Here is an 11256-nt window from a genome sequence, read left to right as displayed (position 1 = left end):
GACTATGCGATGTCAGACGATTATTTTTGTTTTTCCAGTTTGCCAAGTATTCATCAATGTTAAACTTACTGTAAGATATCGAGGGATCACAGGAGAATACTTGATATGTTTTCAACCTTTTCGTTTGACCCTAGCAGTTTTTGTTGGTTTGATTTTTTTTGCACGCCGTTTTCCGATTCATATACGAAATAAATTATCCCATTTTTTTTTTATATTCCGTATGAAATTCAGATAAAAAAGACTAGGAAGTAATACATTGTATAGTTACATTCTTTCAACGGAAGTTTTGAAGAGTTGAGACTTTACTTTAACATTCAGTTGCAAAATCTCTCATTATTACGCTCGCATTATTTGGGATGTGCTAGTTTCAAACAAACATCCTCCATTGTTATTTGATAGAGTTGGCATTACTGGCATTGGTCCAACTTTATGTAATCGTTAAAAGCAGGATTCTAATTCTAATGAAGCATGAAAAAGTTTAATTGAATACCTGGCGATAAGTTCAATACTTTATTGGACAAAAAATTCTCGCATTTTACAAATCATTTTTTTCTCTACACCTGCTCTTGAACTGATCAACTTTTTTTTTACTTTTTACACAAAAAACACACAAAGTTTCATCAATATTTTATTCCGAAAAATCTAACAAAATGCAACAGACCGTTTCGTGTCCTCCTTGGCCACTTTAAGAAACTGATCAAAATCAACGGAATGATTAAGAATAATTTCGGTGCAAGCAATCCCAATGACATTCTGCACATGATATCTTCCCACTGTGTTAACCACCTGGACGTGCATCTTCTTGAAGTACTGAATAGTGTTAATCAAATGAATACAAGAAAGCAAATTATCATCGATTCTCAGCGTCTTCAAAGTCGGAACATTCTCATGAATCGAATTCGCGTCTAAATAATAAATTCCGTTGCCACTAATATCCAGCGTCGATAAGTGGTTAAAAGGTATCAAAATATTCCCATCGAACGCCGAAACTGAATTATTTGCAAGAACTAAACTGTGCAAATTCGGCAGTCCCGAGAAGGTCCCAATCGTGAACTTGGCCAACTTATTATTCCCCAAATTAAGCTGTCGTAGAGTGTGGAGATGTTTAAACACCCCCAGAGCTAAATGACAAATCGTGTTGTGTTCCAAATTTAAAACTTCCAAGTTTTCCAACCCGACGAAAGCGTCTTCGTGTATCGTTTTGATTAGATTCCGCGACAGGTCAAGGATTAAGATTCCTAGCGACCCTTCAAACGCTTCCTTTTCGAGGGTTTTAATTTTGTTGTTGCTCACAAGAACGGTGTTCGCTTCTAGATCGTTTAAGAAACCCGGAGCGAGGTTCCCGAGCTGGTTGTTTTCCAAATGCACTTCATAAACTTGGCGGAGTCCCCAAAATGCATCCGGTGCGATATCGCGAATATCGTTGTTTTGTAGGTATAGATATTGCACATTTGTTAAGCTTGAGAAGGCTTTTGTGGTTATCAGTCTTATTCCACTTTCGGAGGCGTTAAACGAGACGAGATTGTTCGAATATGGGAACGTCTCATTCGTAAAAATTCTGATGTTGCAGTCGACACATTTTAAATGATAATTTCCATAGAAAACATTAGGAAAAGCGCCGTAAATTTTCCTGCAGAAATAGGTTTGGATGTCGTGTTTATATTCACAGTCCTTTGGTAATTCTTGCGGAAAAACTCCCAGGATCAGGCTTCCAAGCAGAAGAAAACGCTTCATGGCTAAAACTACGCATTACAACACTATTATTTCAGTTTAGTACACAAACCTTCGTCTTCGGTCAAACAAAAACAAACTAAACTTCACGTTGCGTTATTATTCTCATTGACGTTATGAATTATTGAAAGTGTTTATTGTCTTTTTGAATAAGGTCATGATTTCGACATTTCCGACAATGGTCATGAATTTCGTATTTATGTGTATTGAGTGTTACGTTTCTTAGAAATTTTGCGACGACAATGTTAAAAGTTCAGGCGTGTGGTAAACAATAATAACGTTCTTCCGGCGGAGCGCCAATTTTTTCATTTAGACGAATCAGTTCAAGAACGCGCGAGTTTTCACCTTGTTATCATAAAAATATGTTTCGCATCCGCCACGTACCGGGTGTTCCACGAATTGTTGATCATATGGGATTTTAATTTTATTTTAAACTAGACAACACGATGATTACACTTCAATTCTCACCATATAAGCAACCCAAAATGCGTTTTTTTCTCTTTTTTCTTTTTCTCAAGCTACTACTGAAAAAATTCCCAATGTTCGGCAATCCGTGGAACACCCGGTAGAATTTTTTATCCTTTGTTTACAACAAGAGTTGACTAACAAAGTTTTGTTTGACGGGTTATGCACTTAAGAAGCCTTGGCTTCGCAAACTTATTGAAGTATTCCTGTATAATCGGGGAACTTTCGAACAAGTAATTAAGTAGCGATTATAATTAATTTGAACAAGTGAATGTCATTAGCGCTAATTAATTCACTGGCAGAATATATCCCGAACATGTTGTGTTTACCTGTTTAGATGTTTGGTGATGGAAGTACAAAGCAGGAGTGGCTAGTTTATGAGCATTTTAAAAGCTATAATGTGACTTATTAAACGTGTTCCTTACCACGTTTTATCTATAAATGAAAAAATATTTTTTATTAATTTTATTGCATGTTTTGCATGTTAGTTTCGAAGAAAAAATCGTTTAGAGTAGTTGACAAAAATAAACATTTTGTCGACCTCCCAAAGAACGTAGCACGCCACTTTTGGCTCAAGAAATGCAAACAGTGGGCGGGAGACGTGCTGTCAACCTAACTCGTTGTGTTTTTGTGTGATAAAACGGATAAACCTAAGGATATGAGCGAGGGAAAATTCAGATGCCGAAAAAAATGATGCTGTAATGTCTAAAATTCTATTGTCCTCAAACTCAAAGGAACGTTGTTGTAATACGAAATTGTTGAACATTTACTTGCCTTTTCAAGTTTCTAAAGAAATTTACTGTCTTGACAATCAAGTCCAGGCTGCAAATTTTACATACCACTCGGTAAATTAATGAAAATGATCGATTGGGCAAAATTGTACAATTTTTATGTTTGTGCAACGATCATTGTTTAATGATAGCCATTAGAGTACCAGTATGAAAATTTTGACACGAGCAAGTGGGCATTAAGTGGGAGTTGTCTACACAATCTTTTTCACGACCATTTATTTTTTAAACAACAAAGTACATTTCAGTGGTTTTGGTATTTTTTGGCAATAATAAAAAGAGAGTGGATTGCTAGCCATAAAGTTCTAAAAACGAGTGGCAATGGTAATGTTAATTTTAATAAATTTTGACATAAAGCAACACATAAAGTAACTATAGATCCTTTTCCTGCAAAGGATTTATTAACTTAAAAAGACGCAATTTTAGAAGTCCGAACAATTTGAAGGGAAATAAAATACAAGTAAAAATACCGAAAGCGAATGTGTCAAAATTGTTTTAATGAACTGCGTTGTGCATAAAACGTTGTACGAAATCTTTTGTCTGCTGGCGTCATTTATATCTATCGGCTCTCTATTCGTAAATAACTATTGTATTTATTGAGGTCCGTCAAGTTTGAGCATCATATATCGCAAAAAAATTCAAACCTATGCCATAATTTTGTGCTAATTCGGTGCTAATTTGTGCTGCAATTTTTAAATTCTGTGCTTTTTTCGTTTTCGAGTTATTCAAGAAACAAAAATGATGTTCAAACTTGACGCCTAGCATCATGAGTCACAAAAAGTGATCAAATTGGTCTTATAATTAATTGTGTGCTAATTCTGTGCTAATTTGTGCTGAAAGTTTTAAATTCTGTGCTCTTTTCGTTTTAGAGTTATTTCAAAAAACGTACAAAAAATAGTAGGTAACCCAAAATACAGATTTCAACGAATTTTCTTTCAAGAAGCGTCAAGTTTAAGCATAATGCTTCACGAAACAGCTTAAATAATATGTCATAATTTTGTGCTAATTCTGTGCTGATTGATAGTGCAATTTTCAAATTCTGTGCTCTTTTTGTTTTTGAGTTATTCTGATAAACAAATTTGAACAATCGTCAAGTTTGAGCATCATGCATCGCAAAACAGATTAATTGATATGCTATAACTTTGTGTTAATTCTGTGCTAGCTAATGGTGCAATTTTCAAGTTCTGTGCTCTTATCCTTTTTGAGTTATTTTAAAAAATGTACAAAAATAGTAGGAAACCCAAAATACAGATTTCAACGAAGTTTCTTTAAAGAAGCGTCAAGTTTGAGCATCATGTATCTCTCAAAACAGCTTAAGTAATATGCGATAATTTTGTGCTAATTCTGTGCTAATTTCCAAATTCTGTGCTTTTTTCGTTTTTGAGTTATTTAAAAATGTAAGAAAATAGTAGGCAACCCAACATACAGATTTTAACGAATTTTCTTTGAACGATCGTCAAATGATTGGAGCTTTTTGATATTCATATTTAGAATTAAAAAATCTTTGTTTTGATTACCGGACATACTAAATGTACATACATAATTTTAAATTAATTAACGTCCTTTATATTCTTCACAATTTAAAAATTTGCTGAGTAAGAACTGTTCTATCATTTATTTTTCTCTGAATCACGTCGTAAAATGAGGAATAGTTGGCCAGGCGCGTTAGAATAATGTCTTTAGAGAATATTGCTCTATTCAAACACAAATACTTGACGCTTCTTGAAAGAAAATTCGTTAAAATCTGTATTTTGGGTTGCCTACTATTTTTTGTACCTTTTTTGGAATAACTCAAAAACGAAAAGAGCACAGAATTTAAAAGTTGCTGCACAAATTAGCACAGAATTAGTATAAAATTATAAGAACAATTCGATTAATTTCTGTGAATTATGATGCTAGGCGTCAAGTTTGAGCATCACTTTTGTTTTAGTAATAACTCAAAAACCAAAAGGGCACAGAATTTAAAAATTGCAGCACAAATTAGCACAAAATTAGCACAAAATTATAAGACTGGTTTGGTTCATTTTGATGACATATGATGCTAGGCGTCAAGTTTGAGCATCATTTGTGTTTCTTGAATAACTCGAAAACGAAAAGAGCACAGAATTTAAAAATTGCAGCACAAATTGGCACAGAATTAGCACAAAATTATGGCAAATGATTATGATGATCAAACTTGACGAACCTTATTTATTGATATTTAATTTTCATAAAACATGGAATTCTGATGGTTTTACAGCTAATGGGACTTTAATTTGGTAAAGTTTTACCTCTCCTATGTCAAGTTACTCTTAGGCAAAACAAAATTAAAAAAGAAATTTTTAGGACGAACTCAAAAAACCTCTTTAGATTTATTTAAAATATAAATTAGATACTCGATCATTTTTTAGTCATTTTTGCATATTTTTATTCCTGATTTTCCACTGAAATCGGCGCGTTTTGTTGGGAAATTACAAATTTCTTGGCATTCGAACTCATTTTTTAATAAAATTTTTTTTTAAAATTACGTTCTAAGATATTTAACTTTAAAATAACTACAAAATAATTACGTGTTTAACACAGCAGGTAATTTAGAAGTTCAATGCAAAAATGCATCTAAAATTTAAATCCTTGTAATATTTAATCCGTTTTTCTCAAGTAGCTTGCTAATAACAGACCACATATGACTTCTGAAGTTTGTTGGAAATTTTATTAGACTACCTTATTGCAAGTTTCATAATTTCGTAAACAAAAGTAAACGCAGAAGAATATTTGTTATGCAGCAAAATCGGCTTCCATTTTCAATCCAATTTTTTGCAAAGTCGATTAGTGTAATGAGAAACATGACAAGTCGATCACGTCTTCACTCCTGTTTTCGCAGTGCATTGTTGCTAACATAATTGGAAACATGTTGCAAAGCCGTGGCAAATGAAATATGAGCACATAATAGTCAGACGGTTTTGATCAATATTTCCGATAACTAAAGTTGAGTCTTCAAAACGTGTAAACCATCCCGTTTGTAAATTTCGCTGCATATTTTGCCCTCGTTAATAGTACATGTAGCCTGGTCGTATTATTCCAAGCTGAAACCAATTTGTGATCAAATGAATACACAAATACCCGGAAATGAAGAGAAACCGCAAACAATTTCTGTATGTACATTTCTGTAATGGACGCAGTTTTAATTGTACCCAATTACTCCGAAAACTTGCTAAAGGCATTCATTAGCTTGAAACATACTTGAAAGACAGTCGCAGCTAATCAGCAGTTAACCTCGGAGACACTCTGTATATGAACAGTTGATCTCCATTAATAAACCCGAATGTAAATCTCGCATAACTACTAAAGTTTAATTTTAACTGTAACATTCAGAATGTTACAGCTCCAGAAATCCCAACTAGACGCAATTATTGAATAAATCACGACGTTATATGTAGGTATAGAGCAGCACAAAGTTGTGCAGAGTTCGACTTGAAGGTATCCAGTATCCCGGATATAGATAATCCAGCGTGGATTTAGCCACAACCCTCAACTTATCACTTCGTTATTATTGCATTCTGTGATTTCATCCCTTATCCAAACACTTATTTCTCGCATTTTCCAGTCGCAGCTCTGCCTAAATTGTTTTTATTTGTTTACCGGAGGCAAAAATCAATACGCGAAAATAGTCCTCAAATCCATTGTCAATATTGTGGTTACTATTAATGGAATGAGTTTCCAAATTTGAATAATTCAATTAATTGTGATGTTTACTAGTTTCCAATTAATTTCGAGTTGACATCAGAGCTCGGCAACGCTCCATAGTTGCTGCAAATGAAGAAACCCATTTAAGTTTGAACTACCGCCAAGTCCTCATAAATATTAATCGGCTCGTTTAGCTGTGTTTATTTTACAAAATAATTATTTCCCCACATAAACGATTAACGATTTTGGTGGTTTTAAATTAAAATTTCAGATTTTTTAACCGGGCGTCTCTTGTTCTTTAGACAATTGGGGAGATTTTTCCACATTTTAATCGAGTGCCTGCAATAAAGACGCACAATAAAAACGCTTTACAACGCCAGTAATATTTATACGAGCCCATTATTGTCTGTGGACGAGTCGGAATCGATTTTAATGTTGCCGCACTGACAATCCTCTAAATAGTGTCGTACAAGAGTTTAACGCTGCTGAGGAATTTTCCAATTTCTTACCCACTCAGCGTGACAGCGATGAGGATTAAAGTGTTAGCTTGAACACGAAACAATGACAGATGAATATGTAACATCTGAATTTTGAATAATCTTATTTGCGTAGAGAACTGTTCGAAATGTGGTGTCATTTGCATGTTTTAGGCGGCGGTCTAGGGGTGAAGGTAAATATTTTATGTACTTTTACCGAAAGATACCGTAGGGAATGGAAAGTCAACAAAATTACAATTGTTTACTTTTCGTCAGAGCAACACTTTGTCACATTCTGCCATGTTCGGGAAACAAAGAAAACGTGGCGATTCTTTGGTTTTTTCTTGTTTTTCCGACCGAGAGCCAATGCAAATATCAATCAGCGGACTCTTCGTTTTAGTCCGTTCTCATTCTCTTTATTTCCCTTGTTGCTGTTCTATCATTGCAACTTTAAACTTCAGTTTTCCATAAAACTTACGGTCTGTAAAGCGTATTCAAACTATTGTCGACTCCTAAAACCCTAGACAATTACTCAAAACGAAAATAAAACGGTCACGATAAAATTTCACGGTTGACAATAATGACTATTCTTCGCTTTTAAACCGTATGAATCGTATGAAAATTTGGATAAAACTCCAAATTTGATTCGATTGCTTTGATGATAATTAATTCGTATTTGAGGGTTTTTGAGCTTGCTCTAAGGTCAAATTCTAAGAAAACAAAATGGCGTTTTTAAAATTAGCGTTGGAATTTTCAGGATTTGCTAGTATGGAGTTTTAAATTAAACAAATTAAATTACAAAATTGTACCTCTACACGGTAAAATATGGCAATTTTTCACCAAAACGTTCAATTTAGTCCCGTAAATTGGTCAATTTTTAGGTTATAGAGTTGAAATTTTTATGATTTACTAGTTTCTTTGAATTAAACACACCAAATTACAAAATTATAGCTTTAGACGATAAAAAATTAAATGATTTTATACTAGGATTTGAGAAAAAGTGGAAATTTTTCAGCAAAACGTTCAATTTAGTCCCTCGTAAATTGGGCAATTTTTGGGTTATAGAGTTGAAATTTTCAGGATTTACTGGTTTTGATCTTTGAATTAAACACACCAATTCACAAAATTGTACCTCCACACAATGAAAAATGAAAAATTTTTGTACCAGGATTTGAGGGAAAGTAGGAATTTTTGACAAAAATCTTTTATTTAGTCCCGTAAATTAGACAATTTTTGGGTTATTGAGTTGAAATTTTCAGGATTTACTAGTTTCGATGTGTGAATTAAAGACACTAAATTACAAACGTATCTCTACAAGATGAAAAATTGATTTTTTTAATATTACAAAAATGGTGGATGCGCCAAATCAAAAATATTATTTTTAGTTGGTGCTAGTTTTGACCTCTGAACTAAACACCTTAAATTACAAAATTGTACTTCCACACGACAAAAAATTTAAAAATTTTATACCAGGATTAGAGAGAAAGTGACAATTTTTCTCAAAACCTTGTATTTAGCCCCGGAATTGGGCAATTTTTGAGTTACTAAGTTGAAATTTTCAAGATTTACTAGATCAGATCTTTAATTTAAACAGCATAAATTGCAAAATTGTACTTTCAGATAATGAACAATAAATTTTTTTTATATCAGGGGTTAGAGAGAAGATGGCAATTTTTCACCAAAACGTTCAATTTAATCCCGTAAATCGGGCAAAATTGGGAGTTCAAATTTTGAGGATTTATAGTTTCTGTCTTAGAATTACACACACCAAATTACAAAATTATAGCTCCACACGATAAAAAATGAAAAATTTTTATACTAGGATTGAGAGAATGCGGCAATTTTTTACCAAAACATAAATGATGAATTATGAAAAACATAATAAAACAAAATTTATAAAAACATAAAACCGTAAATGGAGCACTTTTTGGATTATAAAGTTGAAATTTTTAGGATTTACTAGTTTGAATCTTTAAATTAAACATATAAAATTACAAATTAGTACCTTTACACAATCAAAAATTAAAAATTTTTTTGGCCTCATAATTGTAAACGTCAAATTAACATTCAATTGACATCTTCGGAAACACTAGATTTACAAGCACCCTGGACGTTTACACACGCCATGCGGTAAAAATTGCCCAAATCGTCTGCTCTTCAGATGCGTTTATAAATTAAAATCACTTTACCATAATGAAGATTGATCACCAAAGTGGAATCTCAATTAAGACAATATTTCTATTTTTAAAGTAATATTAAAACGTTTTTTATACAGCGCCATCTTGTGTACTTTTTGTGCACCAACTACAAAATTGACAGAATTGACAGATGATGACAGATGTCAGATGTGACAGTTCTCATGAATTTTGAAAAACTCAATTATTTAAATTAAAATTTTTCGGCCAAAAAGTTTAATACAACTCTTGTGCGTTAACCATTTTACAGCGCTACGCCGTCGTGCTTCAAACTGATTTCGCGCTGTAAAATGTAAGTTACCACACGCGACTGTAAATAACTATTACATGAGGATTAATGTAAATTTTTCACATAACCTTTTTATTGGTCCCGTAAATTGGACAATTTTTGGGCTATTGAGTTGAAAATTTTAAGATTTACTAGTTTTAATTTGTGAATTAGACATACCAAATTTCAAAATTGTAAATTCAAAAACTTTCCAATATTTTCCATTAGAACCTGGAATTTTTGTCAATTTTGAGAGATTACTATTTTTAACTTGTTTATGATTTATCTCAAGTCTTAAATTTTTTAAACAACAGGGACGAATACAATTGTTTACTTTTCGTCAGCGCAATATTTTGTCACATTCTGCCAGGTTCACGAAAGCAAGAACACGTGGCGATTTTTTGTTTTTTCTTGTTTTTCCGACAGAGAACCAATGCAAATATCAATCAGCGGACTCTTCCGTGTTTTAATCTCGGTCCGTTCTCATTCTCTTTATTTCCCATGTTGCTGTTTTATCGTTGAAACTTCAAACTTCAGTTTCCCATAAATTGAATCTCCGTTTCTTTTTATTTCGTTAAAAAACTTTTTACGGTCTGTAAAGCGTATTCAAACTATTGTCGACTCGTAAAACCCTAGAAAATTACTCAAAACGAAAATAAAACGGTCACGATAAAAGTTCACGGTTGACAATAATGACTATTCTCTAACTTTCCGCGTTTGAACCGCTGCAATCGTCTATTTTAATTAAAAAAAAAAAACACGGAGATAAGCTTTTGGTATGTAGATTACCCGGCGAGACCCCCGTATCATCGTGCACAACAGGCAGTCTCATTAGAGCCCGTTCGCTCCAATGCGAGATACATCGTATTGCAATTACAACAATTACGAATACCACGACAGGGTTCCTACATCTGATCCGTCGGTGATTTGTCCTACATTGTAAAGTGGGATGAGGGGTGTGCTAATTGCCGTTTAAACCTTCAACAGCTTGGCTTCAGTCCAAATGACAATGTCGAGCATTTCGTCTATAGTTGAGGATACTCGCGATAACTGGATTACGATGCGACGTCACACTCGTCGCAACTTTATCCATTTAAATATTTACTTAGAAGCCTAGCAGACTGCAAACTATGATCCTGAAAGGGGGTCTCCCGAGTGCATATTTATGAGATGAGAAGTTGAGACATGAACCCAATCAAAAGCACTGAAGTTAAGCCGGAAAAAGACAAATTATCGCCACTGAAAGTTATGTTTACATTTCGGCCACGTTTGCTTATCGCATTTGCAGTCAAATGTCACTTTAATGGGACGCAGGACCGGACGAAGGCAAGTTTGGACCGTGGTGACGTGACCTACATTTTAAGACAGGATGCACACTATCGATTTGAACGTTTCCATTTAAAGGAGATCCGACTTGGCGGAAAATAAAGTACAAAATGGAGTCGTGTGTTTGTGTATATGTGGTCTTAACGACTTTTGTTATGTGTGTTGACTTCAGGTTCTGGCTTAGGCCACAAGATCAATAGCCCTGCTTTAGGTACATGAAAACGAAGATTTACACAAATTTGTATGAAAAATTTGAGAGATGATTGAATCAGAGGCCGCCACAATAAGCTGTCGCGTTTCGAGAGCGCTGTTGATTGTTCGTTGTGAACAAGAAAGTGTTTGAA

General features: G+C 33.8%; 1 protein-coding gene across 1 annotated transcript; it reads right to left on the bottom strand.

Annotated features, from left to right (window-relative positions):
• Positions 1–543: 543 nt before the first annotated feature.
• On the bottom strand, positions 544–2004 carry LOC148166386 (uncharacterized). The gene is made up of 2 exons (XM_088049041.1): positions 1784–2004; positions 544–1736 (listed from the first exon to the last, which is right to left on the bottom strand). The coding sequence occupies exon 2, from the start codon at positions 1732–1734 to the stop codon at positions 643–645; it is 1092 nt and encodes a 363-aa protein (XP_087905167.1). The 5' UTR covers positions 1735–1736; positions 1784–2004; the 3' UTR covers positions 544–642.
• Positions 2005–11256: the final 9252 nt, after the last annotated feature.

The sequence above is a fragment of the Gnatocerus cornutus genome, unplaced genomic scaffold, assembly GCF_029298725.1.
Source record: "Gnatocerus cornutus isolate USDA-ARS CGAHR unplaced genomic scaffold, icGnaCorn1.1 ctg00000023.1, whole genome shotgun sequence".
NCBI classification, from domain to species: Eukaryota; Metazoa; Arthropoda; class Insecta; order Coleoptera; family Tenebrionidae; genus Gnatocerus; species Gnatocerus cornutus.
This window is presented reverse-complemented; position numbering and strand designations above follow the sequence as displayed.

What these genes read in the sequence shown, in the direction of transcription:
- LOC148166386 (XM_088049041.1), bottom strand. Translation starts at nt 1,734, where the DNA reads ATGAAGCGTTTTCTTCTGCTTGGAAGCCTGATCCTGGGAGTTTTTCCG.